General features: G+C 49.0%; 1 protein-coding gene across 1 annotated transcript in view; it reads right to left on the bottom strand.

Moving 5' to 3' along the window:
* Positions 1–20,443, bottom strand: part of VIL1 (villin 1) — a 94,130-nt gene that overhangs the window by 31,416 nt on the left and 42,271 nt on the right. Inside the window, exons 13-16 of the mRNA XM_038744255.1 lie at positions 12,795–12,974; positions 8,452–8,597; positions 5,534–5,678; positions 2,048–2,236 (exon numbers count right to left, since the gene is read on the bottom strand). Of these exons, the coding sequence (XP_038600183.1) occupies positions 2,048–2,236; positions 5,534–5,678; positions 8,452–8,597; positions 12,795–12,974 (660 nt within the window). The remainder of the gene's footprint in view (positions 1–2,047; positions 2,237–5,533; positions 5,679–8,451; positions 8,598–12,794; positions 12,975–20,443) is intronic.

The raw sequence follows: 20,443 nt of genomic DNA on the forward strand, positions 1-20,443 counted from the left end.
CCTTTTTCTGCCTCCAGCAGGCAGGGGGTGGGTGGGTCAAGCGCTTAGTACAGTGCTCTGCATACAGTAAGCGCTCAATAAATACAATTGATTGATTGATTGAGAGAAAAGGGAGCACTTGCTTTTGTCCCTTAGAGCTGAGCCCTTCCCTAAACCCTCCCCTTTTCTGCCTCCAGCGGGTGGGGGTTGGATCTAGTGCTTAGTACAGTGCTCTGCACACAGAAAGCGCTCAATAAATTGATTGATTCTCTCAATGATTGATTGAGAGAAAAGGGGTCTTCCTTTTGTGCCTTAGAGCTGAGCCTTTTCATTCATTCAATCATTTATTGAGTGCTTACTGTGTGCAGAGCACTGTACTAAGCGCTTAACCCTTCCCTAAGCCCTTCCTTAAGCCCTGGGGTGAATTGTTTTTGTCCCTTAGAGCTGAACCTTTCCCTAAGCCCTCCCCTTTTCTGCCTCCAGCGGGTGGAGGGGTGGATCAAGCGCTTAGTACAGTGCTGTGCACATGGTAAGTGCTCAATAAATACGATTGATTGATTGATTGAGAGAAAAGGGGGCAGTTGCTTTTGTCCCTTAGAGCTGAACCCTTCCCTAAGCCCTCCCCTTTTCTGCCTTCAGTGGGTGGGGAGTAGATCAAGTGATTAGCACAGTGCTCTGCACACGGTAAGCGCTCAATAAATACGATTGATTGATTGATTGAGAGAAAAGGGGGCACTTCCTTTTGTCCCTTAGAGCTGAACCCTTCCCTAAGCCCTCCCCTTTTCTGCCTCCAGTGGGTGGGGGGTAGATCAAGCGATTAGTACAGTGCTCTGCACACAGTAAGCGCTCAATAAATACGATTGATTGATTGATTGAGAGAAGAGGGGGCAGTTGCTTTTGTCCCTTAGAGCTGAACCCTTCCCTTAGCCCTCCCCTTTTCTGCCTTCAGTGGGTGGGGGGTAGATCTAGTGTTTAGTACAGTGCTGTGCACACCGTAAGTGCTCAATAAATATGATTGATTGATTGACTGATTGAGAGAAAAGGAGGCAGTTGCTTTTGTCCCTTAGAGCTGAACCCTTCCCTAAGCCCTCCCGTTTTCCACCTCCAGTGGGTCGGGGGTAGATCAAGTGATTAGTACAGTGCTCTGCACATGGTAAGCACTCAATAAATACAATTGATTGATTGATTGAGAGAAAAAGGGGCAGTTGCTTTTGTCCCTTAGAGCTGAACCCTTCCCTAAGCCCTCCCCTTTTCTGCCTTCAGTGGGTGGGGGTTAGAGCAAGTGATTAATACAGTGCTCTGCACACAGTAAGTGCTCAATAAATATGATTGATTGATTGATTGAGATAAAAGGGGGCAGTTGCTTTTGTCCCTTAGAGCTGAACCCTTCCCTAAGCCCTCCCCTTTTCTGCCTTCAGTGGGTGGGGGTTAGATCAAGTGATTAATACAGTGCTCTGCACACAGTAAGTACACAATAAATATGATTGATTGATTGATTGAGAGAAAAGGGGGCAGTTGCTTTTGTCCCTTAGAGCTGAACCCTTCCCTAAGCCCTCCCGTTTTCCGCCTCCAGTGGGTCGGGGGTAGATCAAGTGATTAGTACAGTGCTCTGCACACGGTAAGTGCTCAATAAATATGATTGATTGATTGACTGATTGAGAGAAAAGGGGGCAATTGCTTTTGTCCCTTAGAGCTGAACCCTTCCCTAAGCCCTCCCGTTTTCCACCTCCAGTGGGTCGGGGGTAGATCAAGTGATTAGTACAGTGCTCTGCACATGGTAAGCACTCAATAAATACAATTGATTGATTGATTGAGAGAAAAGGGGGCAGTTGCTTTTGTCCCTTAGAGCTGACCTCTTCCCTAAGCCCTCCCCTTTTCCACCTCCAGCGGGTGGAGGGGTGAATCGAGGGCTTAGTACAGCACTCTGCACATGGTAAGAGCTCAATAAATGCCATTGATTGATTGATTGATTGATTGAGAACGGGTCACCTGGTTTTGTCCCTTAGGGCTGACCCCTTCCCCAAGCCGTCCCCTCTCCCGCCTCCTGCCAGCAGGGAAGGTCACTCACGGTCCACTTGAAGGGGTCCCAGGCCAGGAACCATCCGGTGAAGGTGGGCGGCTCGTAGCCCTGCCTGACCACGACGATGGGGGTGCCCAGGTCGCGCCCGCTGGGGTGGGTCTTCAGGTACTCCTGGGCCATGGTGGCCGCGGCCTCCTTCTCCGCCTGGTTGGAGTTCTTCCCCACCCAGAAGAACACCTGGCCGGCCGGGGGGAAGGGGGTCTCAGGGAGTGGTCTGAAGACCCCCCTCACGCCCCTTCCCCCCAACTCTAGGACAGGGGTCACTCCGGCCTGGGTTCCCCTAGGAAGGCGGGGTGGGGGTCTGGGCATCCTGCAGCTCTGGACCCCCCGAATCCTGCCCACCTCCAACCCAGGGAAACCTGCCCCTCCCTTCAAGGCCCTACTGAGAACTCACCTCCTCCAGGAAGCCTTCCCAGACTGAGCCCATTCCTTCCTCTCCCCCTCGTCCCCCTCTCCATCCCTCCATCTTACCTCCTTCCCTTCCCCACAGCACCTGTAAATATGTATATATGTTTGTACATATTTATTACTCTATTTATTTATTTTACTTGTACCTATCTATTCTATTTATTTTATTTTGTCAGTATGTTTGGTTTTGTTCTCTGTCTCCCCCTTCTAGACTGTAAGCCCACTGTTGGGTAGGGACTGTCTCTATATGTTGCCAACTTGTACTTCCCAAGCGCTTAGTACAGTGCTCTGCACACAGTAAGCGCTCCCCCATCTTACCTCCTTCCCTTCCCTACAGCACCTGTATATATGTATATATGTTTGTACAGATTTATTACTCTATTTATTTATTTATTTATTTTACTTGTACATATCTATTCTATTTATTTTATTTTGTTAGTATGTTTGGTTTTGTTCTCTGTCTCCCCCTTTTAGACTGTGAGCCCACTGTTGGGTAGGGACTGTCTCTATATGTTGCCAATTTGTACTTCCCAAGCGCTTAGTACAGTGCTCTGCACATAGTAAGCGCTCAATAAATATGATTGATGATAATAAATACGATTGATTGATTGATTGATTGCCCCCCTACCCAGCCCTCCAGACACTAATAATAATAATAATAGCATTTGTTAAGCACTTACTCTGTGCCAGGCACTGTACTAAGTGCTGGGGTGGGGGTTTGGACACAGCCCCTGTCCCATTTGGAGCTCGCAGTCTCCATCCCCATTTTACAGAGGAGGGAGCTGAGGCCCAGAGAAGTGAAGTGACTTGCCCGAGGTCACACTGCAGGCTTGGGGCGGAAGCGGGATTAGAACCCATGGCCTTCTGACTCCCAAGCCTGGGCTGTAGCCACTAGGCTGAGAAGCAGTGTGGCTCAGTTGAAAGAGCAGGGGCTTTGGAGTCAGAGGTCATGGGTTCAAATCCCGGCTCCAGCAATTGTCAGTTGTGGGACTTTGGGCAAGTCACTTCACTTTCCTGGGCCTCAGTTACCTCATCTGGAAAATGGGGATTGAAAAACTGTGAGCCCCCCGTGGGACAACCTGATCACCTTGTAACCTCTCCAGCGCTTAGAACAGTGCTTTGCACATAGTAAGTGCTTAATAAATGCCATTATTATTATATTATTATTATGCTGCTTCTCAGCCCATGCAGTCCCAAGTCAACTTGTACTTCCCAAGCTCTTAGTCCAGTGCTGTGCACACATTAAGCGCTCAATAAATATGATTAAATGAATGAATGAATGAATGAAGTCCCCAGAATCCTGACCCTCCCTCCCCGCCCCGGGTCCATAGAACCCTGGCCCCCCAGTCCCAGCTCCCCAGAATAATAATAATGATGATATTTGTTAAGCGCTTACTATGTGCCCAGCGCTGTTCTAAGCGCTGGGGGAGATACAAGGTCATCAGGTTGTTCCACGTGGGACTCATAGTCTCCACCCCCATTTTACAGAGGAGGGAACTGAGGCACAGAGAAGCAAAGTGACTTGCCCAAGGTCTCACAGCAGACACACGGCAGAGCCAGGATGAGAACCCATGACCTTCTGACTCCCAATCCCGGGCTGTACTAGCCCCCACACCCGCCAGTCCCAGGCCCCTGGTCCCCTATCCTCACCCCAGCCCCAGGCCCCCCAGAACTTTGGGCCCTGCAGCCCCCCGCCCCCAGAATCATCATCATCATCATCAATCGTATTTATTGAGCGCTTACTATGTGCAGAGCACTGTACTAAGCGCTTGGGAAGTACAAATTGGCAACATATATCCACCCCCCACCATACCCCCCCAAAACTCTGGCCCTCCCACAGCCCTAGTCCCCTCCACCACCCAACGCCATGTCCCTTTTAGCCCGGGAAAGGCGCTCGTCCTGGTTAGCGACCAAGGCCGGAGGCGGGGGATAACAACAACAATAATAACAATAAAAATAATAATAATGACTTTTTTAAGTGCTTACTATAATAATAATGACATTTATTAAGCGCTTACTATGTGCAAAGCACTGTTCTAAGCGCTGGGGAGGTTACAAGGTGATCTGGTTGTCCCATGGGGGGGGGGCTCACAGTTTTAATCCCCATTTTACAGATGAGGTAACTGAGGCATAGAGAAGTTAAGTGACTTGCCCAAAGTCACACAGCTGACAAGTGGCGGAGCCAGGATTTGAACCCATGACCTCTGACTCCAAAGCCCGGGCTCTTTCCACTGAGCCACACTGCTTCTCTACTATGTGCTAAGCACTTACTATGCTTACTATGCTTACTGTGTGCTAAGCACTGATCTAAGTGCTGGGAGGGGGGTACAAGGTGATCAGGTTGTCTCACATGGGGCTCACAGTCTTCATCCCCATTTTCCAGATGAGGGAACTGAGGCCCTACTGAGAGCTCACCTCCTCCAGGAGGACTTCCCAGACTGAGCCCCTTCCTTCCTCTCCCCCTCGTCCCCCTCTCCATTCCCCCATCTTACCTCCTTCCCTTCCCCACAGCACCTGGATATCTGTATATATGTTTGTACCTAATTATTACTCTATTTATTTTACTTGTACCTATCTATTCTATTTATTTTATTTTGTTAGTATGTTTGGTTTTGTTCTCTGTCTCCCCCTTCTAGACTGTGAGCCCACTGTTGGGTTAGGGACTGTCTCTGTATGTGGCCAAGTTGTACTTCCCAAGCGCTTAGTCCAGTGCTCTGCACACAGTAAGCGCTCAATAAATATGATTGATTGATTGAAGTGACTTGCCCAAAATCACACAGCTGATAAGTGGCAGAGCCGGGGTGAGAACCCATGACCTCTGACTCCCAAGCCCGGGCTCTTTCCACTGAGCCACACTTCTTCTCAATGGGGGATTCATTCATTCATTCAATCGTATTTATTGAGTGCTTACTGTATGCAGAGCACTGTACTAAGCGCTTGGGAAGTACAAGTTGGCAACATATAGAGACGGTCCCTACCCAACAGTGGGCTCACAGTCTAGAAGGATGAGGGGATGAGGGGAGGCCATCCTCCGGACCCCCGCGGGACCCCCGGATCCCGCCCCACCTGGTCCCAGGTGTCCAGCAGGTAGACGTCGCCCTCGTCCAGGTCATCCTGGGTGAAGTCGGTCAGCTCCGTGGCCAGGAAGCGGCCTGTCTTGTTCGAACACTCGAAGAGGCGTGGCTCGTAGGATGGGGTCTCCTCCTGAAACCTAATCGTCATCATCATCACTGTACTTGGGAAGCACTTACTATGTGCCAAACAATCTTCTAAGCGCTTGGGGTAGATACAAACTAATCAGGTCAGACACAGTCAATCAATCAATCAATCAATCGATTGTATTTATTGAGCGCTTACTGTGTGCAGACCACCCCCTTCTACACTGTGGACCACCCCCTTCTACACTGTGGCCCACCCCCTTCTCCTCAACACGCTATCTGACCTTGGCTTCACAGACTCCGTCCTCTCCTGGTTCTCCTCTTATCTCTCCGGTCGTTCTTTCTCAGTCTCTTTTGCAGGCTCCTCCTCCCCCTCCCATCCTCTTACTGTGGGGGTTCCCCAAGGTTCAGTGCTCGGTCCCCTTCTGTTCTCAATCTACACGCACTCCCTTGGTGACCTCATTCGCTCCCACGGCTTCAACTATCATCTCTACGCTGATGACACCCAGATCTCCATCTCTGCCCCTGCTCTCTCCCCCTCTCTCCAGGCTCGCATCTCCTCCTGCCTTCGGGACATCTCCATCTGGATGTCCGCCCGCCACCTAAAGCTCAACATGTCCAAGACTGAACTCCTTGTCTTCCCTCCCAAACCCTGCCCTCTCCCTGACTTTCCCATCTCTGTTGACGGCACTACCATCCTTCCCATCTCACAAGCCCGCAAACTCGGTGTCATCCTCGACTCCGCTCTCTCGTTCACCCCTCACATCCAAGCTGTCACCAAAACCTGCCGGTCTCAGCTCCGCAACCTTGCCGAGCTCCGCCCTTTCCTCTCCATCCCAACCGCTACCCTGCTCGTTCAAGCGCTCATCCTATCCCGTCTGGACTACTGCATCAGCCTTCTCTCTGATCTCCCATCCTCGTGTCTCTCTCCACTTCAATCCATACTTCATGCTGCTGCCCGGATTATCTTTGTCCAGAAACGCTCTGGGCATATCACTCCCTTCCTCAAAAATCTCCAGTGGCTACCAATCAATCTGCGCATCAGGCAGAAACTTCTCACCCTGGGCTTCAAGGCTGTCCATCACCTCGCCCCCTCCTACCTCACCTCCCTTCTCTCCTTCTCCAGCGCAGCCCGCACCCTCCGCTCCTCCGCCGCTAATCTCCTCACCGTTAGGCCTCGTTCTCGCCTGTCCCGCCATCGACCCCCGGCCCACATCATCCCCCCGGGCCTGGAATGCCCTCCCTCTGCCCATCCGCCAAGCTAGCTCTCTTCCTCCCTTCAAGGCCCTGCTGAGAGCTCACCTCCTCCAGGAGGCCTTCCCAGACTGAGCCCCTTCCTTCCTCTCCCCCTCGTCCCCCTCCCCATCCCCCCATCTTACCTCCTTCCCTTCCCCACAGCACCTGTATATATGTTTGTACATATTTATTACTCTATTTATTTATTTATTTATTTTACTTGTACATTTGTATTCTATTTATTTTATTTTGTTAGTATGTTTGGTTTTGTTCTCTGTCTCCCCCTTTTAGACTGTGAGCCCACTGTTGGGTAGGGACTGTCTCTATATGTTGCCAATTTGTACTTCCCAAGTGCTTAGTACAGTGCTCTGCACATAGTAAGCGCTCAATAAATATGATTGATGATGATGGTGATGATGCAGCGCACTGGACTAAGTGCTTGGGAAGTACAAGTTGGCAACATATAGAGACAGTCCCCCATGGGGCTCACACTCTTAATCCCCATTTTTCCAAGAGGCCTTCCCAGACTGAGCATCCCCCTTTTCTTCTGTTCCTCCTCCCCTCCCCATCGCCCCTACTCCCGCCCTCTGTTCTACCCCCCCCGCCCCACAGCACTTGTGTATATCTGTACATATTTAATACTCTATTTTATTAACGATAATAATAATAATAATGACATTTATTAAGCGCTTACTATGTACCAAGCACTATTCTAAGCACTGGGGAGGTTACAATCAATCAATCAATCATATTTATTGTACATATTTATTACTCTATTTATTTATTTATACTTGTACATACCTATTCTATTTATTTTGTTAGTATGTTTGGTTTTGTTCTCTGTCTCCCCCTTTTAGACTGTGAGCCCACTGTTGGGTAGGGACTGTCTCTAGATGTTGCCAACTTGTACTTCCCAAGCGCTTAGTACAGTGCTCTGCACACAGTAAGCGCTCAATAAATACGATTGATTGATTGATTGATTGAGCGCTTACTGTGTGCAGAGCACTGTACTAAGAAGGTGATCAGGTTGTCTCACTTGGGGCTCACAGTCTTGATCCCCATTGTACAGATGAGGGAACTGAGGCCCAGAGAAGTGAAGTGACTTGCCCAAAGTCCCACAGCTGACAAGTGGCAGAGCCGGGATTAGAACCTATGACCTCTGACTCCCAAGCCCGTGCTCTTTCCAATGAGCCATATATGTGTATATATATATATACACACACATATAGAGAGAGAGAGAGAAACAGTCATATATATGTATATGACTGGTATATATATATATATAACTGGTATATACTGACTCTGTTATAGACTAGAGATTGAATCAATCTCTAGAACGATAGATTGAATCAATCAATCGTATTTATTGAGCGCTGACTGTGTGCAGAGCCCTGGACTAAGCGTTTGGGAAGTACAGGTTGGCAACATCTAGAGACGGTCCCTACCCAACAGTGGGCTCACAGGCTAGAAGGGGGAGGCAGAGAATAAAACCAAACGTATTAACAAAATAAAATAAATAGAATAGGAATGAACGAGTGAATGGTTCTGGAGGGGGTTGGTAGGGCCAGGTGGGGTGTTGGGGGGACTCACCTCTTGTCACTGGAATAGGGGGCCTTGCCCCCCAGGGCCAGCCAGAAGTTGGGGGGCTCCTGCCCCTCTACGACCACCAGCTTCTCCGTCTTCGATATGGTGTTGGCTACCATCTTGGCCATCTCCCTCTCGTCCCCGCTGCAGCCCTGCCTCCGCCGGAGGGGACGGGGAGAGGGGCTCAGGCCCTGCCCGCTGCCCGGGGAGTGGGCACGGCGAGGGGCAGCCCAGAGGGAGGGGAGGGGGGGAAGGGGTCACCCATCCAGGGGGACGAGGAGGGGGCTTAAGGAGGAGGAAAGACACCTTTAATAACAACAATAATACTAATCATGACATTTATTAAGCGCTTACTATGTGCCAAGCACTGCTCTAAGCGCTGGGGAGGTTGGTTACAAGGGGATCAGGCTGTCCAAACAGTCTTCATCCCCGTTTTCCAGATGAGGGAACTGAGGCCCAGAGAAGTGACTTGCCCAAAGTCACCCAGCTGACAAGTGGTGGAGCTGGGATTTGAACCCATGACCTGGGACTCCAAAGCCCGGGCTTTGTCCCATGGTGGGGAGCTGTAGGGACTGTCTCTATATGTTGCTGACTTGTACTTCCCAAGCGCTTAGTACAATGCTCTGCACACAGTAAGAGCTCAATAAATACGATTGAATGAATGAATGAATGAATGAATGAACGAATGAATGAATCCCCATTTTCCAGATGAGGGAACTGAGGCCCAGAGAAGTGAAGTGACTTGCCCAAAGGCACCCAGCTGACAAGTGGTGGAGTGGGATTTGAACCCATGACCTGGGACTCCAAAGCCCGGGCTTTGTCCCATTGCGGGGAGCTGTAGGGACCGTCTCTATATGTTGCCGACTTGTACTTCCCAAGCGCTTAGTACAGTGCTCTGCACACAGTAAGCGCTCAATAAATACGATTGAATGAATGAATGAATGAATGAATGAATCCCCATTTTCCAGATGAGGGAACTGAGGCCCAGAGAAGTGAAGTGACTTGCCCAAAGTCACCCAGCTGACAAGTGGTGGAGCTGGGATTTGAACCCATGACCTGTGACTCCAAAGCCCGGGCTCTTTCCACTGAGCCACGCTGATGATGATGATGATGATGATGATGGCATTTATTAAGCGCTTACTATGTACAAAGCACTGTTCTAAGCGCTGGGGTAGAGACAAGGTAATCAAGTTGTCCCACGTGGGGCTCACAGACTTAATCCCCATTTTCCAGATGAGGGAACTGAGGCACAGAGAAGTTAAGTGACTTGCCCAAAGTCACACAGCTGACAAGTGGCAGAGCCAGGATTTGAACACGTGACCTCTGACTCCAAAGCCTGGGCTCTTTCCACTGAGCTTCTCAATAATAATAATAATATAATAGTATATAATGTAATAGTATAATAATATGATAGTAATAATAGTAATGGTATTTGTTAAGCACTTACTATGTGCCAAGCACTGTTCTAAGCACTGGGGCAGATACAAGGTGATCAGGTTGTCCCTCATGGGGCCCATAGTCTTCATCCCCATTTTGCAGATGTCACAGAGAAGTGAAGTAACTTGTCCAAAGTCACACAGCTGATCAGTGGCAGAGCCGGGCCGGTTGTTGGGTAAGAACCATCTTTATATGTTGCTAACTAGTACTTCCCAAGCGCTTAGTACAGTGCTCTGCACACAATAAGTGCTCAATAAGTCATGGCTCAGTGGAAAGAGCCTGGGTTTTGGAGTCAGAGGTCATGGGTTCGAATCCCGACTCCACACATGTCTGCTGTGTCATTCATTCATTCATTCATTCTTTCATTCAATCGTATTTACTGTGTGCAGAGCACTGTACTAAGCGCTTGGGAAGTACAAGTTGGCAACATATAGAGACAGTCCCTACCCAACAGTGGGCTCACAGTGTCCTTGGGCAAGTCACTTCATTTCTCTAAGCCTCAGTTCCCTCATCTGTAAAATGGGGATGAAGACTGTGAGCCCTACGTGGGACAACCTGATCACCTTGTATCCCCCCCACACCCCCAGCACTTCATTCATTCATTCATTCAATCGTATTTATTGAGCGCTTACTGTGTGCAGAGCACTGTAGTGCTTTGCACGTAGTAAGCACTTAACAAATACCATCATTATTAAATACGACTAATATTAAATATTTACGTATGCGTATTTATTAAATACGACTAATAAATGTGACTCCAAAGCCCAGGATCTTTTCCACTGAGCTAAGCTGCTTCTCTGGCGCTCAAACAGCTGGAGTCAGGGGAAGAGAGAGAGAGAGAGAGAGAGAGGGAGACCCCAGAGGGACCATCCATCATCATCAATCGTATTTATTGAGCGCTTACCGTGTGCAGAGCACTGTACTAAGCGCTTGGGAAGTCCAAGTTGGCAACACATAGAGACAGTCCCTATCCAACAGTGGGCTCACAATTTATTTTACTTGTACATATCTATTCTATTTATTTTATTTTGTTAGTATGTTTGGTTTTGTTCTCTGTCTCCCCCTTTTAGACTGTGAGCCCGCCGTTGGGTAGGGACTGTCTCTAGATGTTGCCAATTTGTACTTCCCAAGCGCTTAGTACAGTGCTCTGCACATAGTAAGCGCTCAATAAATATGATTGATGATGATGATGACTTAACTTCTCTGAGCCTCAGTCACCTCATCTGTAAAAATGGGGATTAAGACTGAGCCCCACGTGGGACAACTTGATCACCTTGTATCCCCCCCAGCGCTTAGAACAGTGCTTTGCACACAGTAAGCGCTTAACAAATGCCACCATTATTATTATTATGGAGCGCTTACCGTGTGCAGAGCACTGTACTAAGCGCTTGGGAAGTCCAAGTTGGCAACATATAGAGACGGTCCCTACCCAACAGTGGGCTCCCAGTCTAAAAGACCAGCTAGAGGGAGAGGGCGGGGGGCTGCCTCTGCCCACCCCTCCTACCGCCCCGCGACCTTGGGGACCCCCTCCGCCGTCACCCACCTTCCCAACATCATCATCATCATCAATCGTATTTATTGAGCGCTTACCGTGTGCAGAGCACTGTACTAAGCGCTTGGGAAGTCCAAGTTGGCGACATATAGAGACGGTCCCTACCCAACAGTGGGCTCCCAGTCTAAAAGACCAGCTAGAGGGAGAGGGCGGGGGGCTGCCTCTGCCCACCCCTCCTAGCGCCCCGCGACCTTGGGGACCCCCTCCGCCGTCACCCACCTTCCCAACATCATCATCATCATCAATCGTATTTATTGAGCGCTTACCGTGTGCAGAGCACTGTACTAAGCGCTTGAGAAGCCCAAGTTGGCGACATATAGAGACAGTCCCTACCCAACAGTGGGCTCCCAGTCTAAAAGACCAGCTAGAGGGAGAGGGCGGGGGGCTGCCTCTGCCCACCCCTTCTACCACCTCGCGACCTTGGGGACCCCCTCCGCCGTCACCCACCTTCCCAACATCATCATCATCATCAATCGTATTTATTGAGCGCTTACCGTGTGCAGAGCACTGTACTAAGTGCTTGGGAAGTCCAAGTTGGCAACATATAGAGACGGTCCCTACCCAACAGTGGGCTCCCAGTCTAAAAGACCAGCTAGAGGGAGAGGGCGGGGGGGCTGCCTCTGCCCACCCCTCCTACCGCCCCGCGACCTTGGGGACCCCCTCCGCCGTCACCCACCTTCCCAACATCATCATCATCATCAATCGTATTTATTGAGCGCTTACCGTGTGCAGAGCACTGTACTAAGCGCTTGAGAAGCCCAAGTTGGCAACATATAGAGACAGTCCCTACCCAACAGTGGGCTCCCAGTCTAAAAGACCAGCTAGAGGGAGAGGGCGGGGGGCTGCCTCTGCCCACCCCTTCTACCACCTCGCGACCTTGGGGACCCCCTCCGCCGTCACCCACCTTCCCAACATCATCATCATCATCAATTGTATTTATTGAGCGCTTACCGTGTGCAGAGCACTGTACTAAGCGCTTGGGAAGTCCAAGTTGGCAACATATAGAGATGGTCCCTACCCAACAGTGGGCTCCCAGTCTAAAAGACCAGCTAGAGGGAGAGGGCGGGGGCTGCCTCTGCCCACCCCTCCTACCGCCCCGCGACCTTGGGGACCCCCCTCCGCCGTCACCCACCTTCCCAACATCATCATCATCATCAATCGTATTTATTGAGCGCTTACCATGTGCAGAGCACTGTACTAAGCGCTTGGGAAGTCCAAGTTGGCAACATATAGAGATGGTCCCTACCCAACAGCGGGCTCCCAGTCTAAAAGACCAGCTAGAGGGAGAGTGCGGGGGGCTGCCTCTGCCCACCCCTCCTACCGCCCCGCGACCTTGGGGACCCCGTCCGCCGTCACCCACCTTCCCACACCAGAGGTAGCAGCAGGACTGGGTCTTGAGGACGAAGACGTCGTTGGAGTTGAGGGAGGCGCCCCGCGGCAGGACCTCGATGGCTTTGGTATTCTTGTCGTGGCTGCCCCTCACTTGAAACAGCCGGGTGGCGGGCTCCGGCTCGGGGTTGCCCGCCCGGGAAGTGCCCCCCTATGGGAGAGACGACCCCCAGAGTCAGCGCGGGCCTGCGGATTAGGGCAGGATTCCTCTCCCCATCCCGCTCCGGACCCTTGAATCAATCAATCAATCATATTTATTGAGCGCTTACTGTGTGCAGAGCACTGGACTAAGCGCTCAATCAATCATATTTATTGAGCGCTTACTGTGTGCAGAGCACTGGACTAAGCGCTTGGAAAGTCCAAGTTGGCAACATATAGAGACAGTCCCTACCCAACAGTGGGCTCACAGTCTAAAAGATTTCAGTTGTTTCACACCTTTCACTCCCTCCTCAAACCCCCTAATAATAACTGTGGTATCTGAGCCCACTGTATTCAGCATATTTAGCATTATTGTATTGTGCATTATAGCTTTAATTCTATTTGTCTATTTGGTAGATAAATATTTATTCTAGACTGTGAGCCCACTGTTGGGTAGGGACTGTCTCTATATGTTGCCAACTTGTACTTCCCAAGCGCTTAGTACAGTGCTCTGCACACAGTAAGTGCTCAATAAATACGATTGAATGAATGAAAGGTGAGATCTATTATAGACATGTTCAATTTGCAGTGTTGGTGGGACATCCAAGTAGAGATGTCTGAAGGTGGGAGGAGATTCATTCATTCATTCATTCAATTGTATTTATTGAGCGCTTACTGTGTGCAGAGCACTGGACTAAGCGCTTGGGAGGTACAAGTTGACAACATATAGAGATGGTCCCTACCCAACAATGGGTTCACAGTCTAGAAGGGGGACACAGAAAACAAAACAAAACATGTAGACAGGTGTCAAAACCGTCAGAATAAATAGAATTATAGCATTATACAGTGACCTCATCTGTAAAATGGGGATTCAGACTGTGAGCCCCCCGTGGGACAACCTGATTGCCTTGTAACCCCCCTAGCACTTAGAACAGTGTTTTGCACATAGTAAGTGCTTAATAAACGCCATCATTATTATTATTAAATACGATTTACAAAATATGAAATACTAAATTCATTCATTCAGTCAGTCATATTTATTGAGACGGTCCCTACCCAACAACGGGCTCACAGTCTAGAAGGGGGAGACAGACAACAAAACGTGGACGGGTGTCAAAACCGTCAGAGCAAATTGAATTAAAGCTATAATTCATTCATTCATTCATTCAATCGTATTTATTGAGTGCTTACTATGTGCAGAGCACTGTACTAAGCACTTGGGAAGTACAAGTCGGCAACATATAGATGGCTCCTACCCAACAACGGGCTAACAGTCTAGAAGGGGGAGACAGACAACAAAACAAAATATGCGGACCGGTGTCAAAACCGTCAGAACAAATAGAATTAAAGCTATAATGCACAATACGATAATGCTAAATATGCTGAATACAACTGAACGAATGAATGAATGAGTCCAGGCGATGGGGAGGGGAGGAGGAGCAGAGGAAAAGGGGGGCTCATTCATTCATTTAATTGTATTTATTGAGCGCTTACTGTGTGCAGAGCACTGTATGAAGCGCTTGGGAGTACAAATTGGCAACACATAGAGACGGTCCCTACCCAACAACGGGCTCACAGTCTAGAAGGGGGAACTAATGCAAAAGTGAGTAAGTGGGTGCTGCTCATTTCATGGTAATGAGGCACATACATGATCCATTATGGCTGGAGGGGCAGCGGCACGTCTGGGAAGGCCTCCTGGAGGAGGTGAGCTCTCAGTAGGGCTTTGAAGGGAGGAAGAGAGCTAGCTTGGCGGATGTACGGAGGGAGGGCATTCCGGGCCAGGGGGAGGACGGGGGCCGGGGGTCGACAGCAGGCGAGATCAAGGCCCAGTGAGAAGTCGAGAGATCTTCCACCTTCTTTCAAAAATCCACCCCCTCCACCTGCGCCTCTGACCCCATTCCTCCACACCTCATCAAATCATCATCAATGATCAATGGCCCCTCCGCCAAGCTAGCTCTCTTCCTCCCTTCAAGGCCCTGCTGAGAGCTCACCTCCTCCAGGAGGCCTTCCCAGACTGAGCCCCTTCCTTCCTCTCCCCCTCGTCCCCCTCTCCATCCCCCCCCATCTTACCTCCTTCCCTTCCCCACAGCACCTGTATATATGTATATATGGTTGTACATATTTATTACTCTATTTATTTATTTATTTATTTTACTTGTACATTTCTATCCTATTTATTTTATTTTGTTGGTATGTTTGGTTCTGTTCTCTGCCTCCCCCTTTTAGACTGTGAGCCCACTGTTGGGTAGGGACTGTCTCTGTGTGTTGCCAATTTGTACTTCCCAAGCGCTTAGTACAGTGCTCTGCACATAGTAAGCGCTCAATAAATACGATTGATTGATTGATCATCATCATAATCAATCGTATTTATTTAGCGCTTACTGTGTGCAGAGCACTGTACTAAGCGCTTGGGAAGTACAAATTGGCAAAAATCAATCAGGCACTGTACTAAGCACTTGGGAAAAGCTCATCAAAGCATTTGCCCCCTTCTTGCTTCCCTCCCTGACTGCCATCGTCAACTGTTGGCTCTCCAGTGGCTTCTTCCCCACTGCTTTCAAACATGTCCACATTTCCCCCATCCTAAAAACCCCCACCCTTGACCCCGTGGCTCCCTCCCGTTATCGCCCCATCTCCCTCCTACCCTTCCTTTCCAAACTCCTTGAGCGGGTCGTCTACACCCGCTGTCTCAAATTCCTCTCCTCCGATTCTCTCCCGGACCCCCTCCAATCTGGCTTCTGCCCGCTTCACTGCACAAAAAATCGTCCTCTCTAGAGTCACCGGTGACCTCCTTCTTGCCAAATCCAACGGCCTCTATTCCATCCCAATCCTCCTTGACTTTTCAGCTGCCTTTGACCCTGGGGCCCACCCCCCTCTCCTGGAAACCTTATTATTAAGTACGATTTACAAAATATGAAATACTAAATTCATTCATTCATTCATTCAATCATATTTATTGAGCGCTTACTACGTGCAGAGCACTGTACTAAGCACTTGGGAAGTACAATTCGGCAACATATAGAGACGGTCCCTACCCAAGAAAGGGCTCACTGACTCTGCCCGCTCCTGGTTCATTCAGTCCTATTTACTGAGTGCTTATTGTGGTTCTCCTCCTATCTCTACTGCCGCTCTTTCTTAGTCTCTTTTGTGGGTTCCTCCCACCCCTTAACTGTGCGGGTCCCTCACGGTTCAGTTCTGGGTCCTCATCATCATCAATCGTATTTATTGAGCGCTTACTATGTGCAGAGCACTGTACTAAGCGCTTGGGAAGTACAAATTGGCAACATATAGAGACAGTCCCTACCCAACAGTGGGCTCACAGTCTAAAAGGGGGAGACAGAGAACAAAACCAAACATACTAACATTTCCACCCACTCCTTTGGAGACTGTGAGCCCTCCTCCCCCTCTCCATCCCCCCGCCTTACCTCCTTCCCTTCCCCGCAGCACCTGTATATATGTATATATGTTTGTACGGATTTATTACTCTATTTATTTATTTATTTTACTTGTACATATTTATTCTATTTATTTTATTTTGTTAATATGTTTTGTTTTGTTCTCTGTCTCCCCCTTCTAGACTGTGAGCCCACTGTTGGGTAGGGGCCGTCGCTATATGTTGCCAACTTGGACTTCCCAAGCGCTTAGTACAGTGCTCTGCATACAGTAAGCGGTCAGTAAATACGATTGAATGAATGAATGAATGAATGAGCCCGTTGTTGGGTAGGGACCGTCTCTATATGTTGCCAGCTTGTACTTCCCAAGCGCTTAGTACAATGCTCTGCACACAGTAAGCGTTCAATAAATACGATTGAATGATTGAATGAATGGAGAACTCATTCACCTCATGGCTTCAACTCCCACCTCCATGCGGGTGATTCCCAAATCTCCCCCTCCAGTCCTGATCTCTCTCCCTCTTTCCAGTCTCGGTCCCAGACTGAGCCCCCTTTTTCCTCTCCTCCTCCCCATCCCCCCCGCCCTTCCTCCTTCCCCTCCCCACAGCACCTGTATATATGTTTGTCCAGATTTATTACTCTATTTTATTTTACTTGTACATATTTACCATTCTATTTATTTTGTTAATAATAGGCATATAGCTATAATTCTATTTATTCTGACGGTTTTGACACCTGTCTACATGTTTTGTTTTGTTTTCTGTGTCCCCCTTCTAGACTGTGAGCCCATTGTTGGGTAGGGACCGTCTCTATATGTTGTCGACTTCTACTTCCCAAGCGCTTAGTACAGTACTCTGCACACAGCAAGCGCTCAATAAATACGATTGAATGAATGAATGAATGAATCTCCTCCCGCCTTCAGACATCTCTACTTGGATGTCCCAGCAACACTGCAAATTGAACATGTCTGTAATAGATCTCACCTTTCATTCATTCAATCATATTTATTGAGCGCTTACTGTGTGCAGAGCACTGTACTAAGCTCTTGGGAAGTACAAGTTGGCAACATATAGAGACGGTCCCTACCCAACAGTGGGCTCAAAGTCTAGAAGGGGCTCACCTTTCCACTCAAACCCCGTCCTCCCCATGACTTTCCCATCACTGTAGACGGTACCACCATCCTTGCCTCACATGCCCGTAACTTTCGACTCCTCTCTCTCATTCAACCCACATTCATTCATTCGATCATATTTATTGAGCGCTTACTGTGTGCAGAGCACCGTACTAAGCACTTGGGAAGTACAAGTCGGCAACATATAGAGACGGTCCCTACCCAACAACGGGCTCACAATCAATCAATCAATCAATCAATCAATCATATTTATTGAGCGCTTACTGTGTGCAGAGCACTGTACTAAGTGCTTGGGAAGTACAAGGTGGCAACATACAGAGACAGTCCCTACCCAACAGTGGGCTCACAGTCTAGAAGGGGGAGACAGAGAACAAAACCAAACATATTAACAAAATAAAATAAATAGAATAGATATGTACAAGTAAAATAAATAAATAGAGTAATAAATCTGTACAAACATATATACATATATACAGGTGCTGTGGGGAAGGGAAGGAGGTAAGGCGGGGGATGGAGGGGGGGCGAGGGGGAGAGGAAGGAGGGGGCTCAGTCTGGGAAGGCCTCCTGGAGGAGGTGAGCTTTCAGTAGGGTCTGGAAGGGGGAGACAGACAACAAAACAAACCTTGTAGGCAGGTGTCAGAATTCAAACTGTCACCAAATATTGTCAGTTTCAACCTTCACAGCATGGCTAAAGTCCGTCCCTTCCTCTCCGTCCAAATTGCTACCATGCTGATTCATTCATTCATTTAATCGTATTTATTGAGCGCTTACTGTGTGCAGAGCATGAGACTAAGCGCTTGGGAAGTACAAATTGGTGATATATCGAGGCGGTCCCTACCCAACAACGGGCTCACAGTCTAGAAGGGATCCAAGCACTCATCCTCTCCCGCCTGGATGACTGTATCAGCCTCCTCGCTGACCTCCCAGCCTCCTGTCTCTCCCCACTCCAGTCCATCATCAATCGTATTTATTGAGCGCTTACTGTGTGCAGAGCACTGTACTGAGCACTTAGTCTTCACTCTGCTGCCCGGATCATTTTTCTACAAAAACGTTCAGCCCACGTTTCCCCACTCCTCAAAAACCTGCAGTGTTGGCCCATCCACCTCTGCATCAGACAGAAACTCCACACGATTGGCTTTAAAGTCATCCACCACCTTGCCCCCCTCCTACCTCACCCCACTACTTTCCTAATCCCATCCAGCCCACACACTTCACTCCTCTAATAGTAATGATGGCATTCATTAAGTGCTTACTATGTGCAAAGCACTGTTCTAAGTGCTGGGAAGGTTACAAGGTGATCAGGTTGTCCCACAGTGGGGGGGGCTCGCAGTCTTAATCCCCATTTTACAGATGAGGGAACTGAGGCCCAGAGAAGTGAAGCGACTTGCCCAAAGTCACCCAGCTGACAATTGGTGGAGCCAGGATTTGAACCCATGACCTCTGACTCCAAAGCCCGGGCCCTACTGACAGCTCACCTCCTGCAGGAGGCCTTCCCAGACTGAGCCCCTTCCTTCCTCTCCCCCTCGCCCCCCTCTCCATCCCCCCCATTTTACCTCCTTCCCTTCCCCACAGCACCTGTATATATGTATATATGTTTGTACATATTTATTACTCTATTTATTTATTCATTTTACTTGTACCTATCTATTCTATTTATTTTATTTTATTAGTATGTTTGGTTTTGTTCTCTGTCTCCCCCTTTTAGACTGTGAGCCCACTGTTGGGTAGGGACTGTCTCTATATAATAATAATAATAATAATAATAATGTTGGTATTTGTTAAGCGCTTACTATGTGCAAAGCACTGTTCTAAGCGCTGGGACAGATACAAGGTAATCAGGTTGTCCCACGTGGGACTCACAGTCTTCATCTCCATTTTACAGATGAGGGAACTGAGGCCCAGGGAAGTGAAGTGACTTGCCCAAAGTCACACAGCTGACAAGTGGCGGAGCCGGGATTTGAACCCACGACCTCTGACTCCAAAGCCCGGGCTCGTTCCACTGAGCCACGCTGCTTCCCCTTAAACCTTAATACTACCTTAGTAGTCTCCGACCTGCCACTTTTCATTCATTCAGTCACATTTATTGAGCACTTACTGTGTGCAGAGCACTGTACTAAGCGCTTGGGAAGTACAAGTTGGCAACATACGTACAAGTGCCAACAAGTTGACACTTCAGATGTTACCACCCGACACTCCCAGAATCTATCGCCTCGAGCCCAGCCTAACAGCATAGAAGGAGCTGCTCTTCCCGGTTTCCGGGTTTACTATATGTTGCCAACTTGTACTTCCCAAGCGCTTAGTACGGTGCTCTGCACACAGTAAGCGCTCAATAAATACGACTGATTGATTGATTGATTGATTTTCCACCGAGCCACGCTGTTTCTTTAATGCCAATTACTGTACCTTGGCCTCAGCTATCTCTCCGCCGACCTCTCGCCCCCGTCCTGCCCGTTTATATTGCTTTATTGCCCTCGCCCAAGGGCTTAGTCCAGTGCTCTGCACGCAGTAAGCACTCAATAAATAAATATAGTAGACTGACTGCCTCTGGCCCGGAACGCCGCTCCCTCTTCATATCTGACAGGCAATGACTCTCGTTCCAAGCCTTATCGAAGGCCCATCTCTTCCGAGAGGCCTTCCCGGACTAACCTTTCATTTCCTCTTCTCCCACTCCCTTCTGCGCTGCCCTTGAGTTTGCACGCTTTATTCACCACGTCCACCCCACAACCCCACAGCGCTTCCGTCCCTATCTGTCATTTCTTTATTTCTATTAATCATCAATCGTATTTATTGAGCGCTTACTGTGGGCAGAGCACTGGACTAAGCGCTTGGGAAGTACAAGTTGGCAACATATAGAGACGGTTCCTACCCAACAGTGGGCTCACAGTCTAAAAGGGGGAGACAATAATAATGGCATTTGTTAAGCGCTTACTATGTGCAAAGCACTTTTCTAAGCGCTGGGGG

The sequence above is a fragment of the Tachyglossus aculeatus genome, chromosome 1 (genome assembly GCF_015852505.1).
Source record: "Tachyglossus aculeatus isolate mTacAcu1 chromosome 1, mTacAcu1.pri, whole genome shotgun sequence".
NCBI lineage: Eukaryota > Metazoa > Chordata > Mammalia > Monotremata > Tachyglossidae > Tachyglossus > Tachyglossus aculeatus.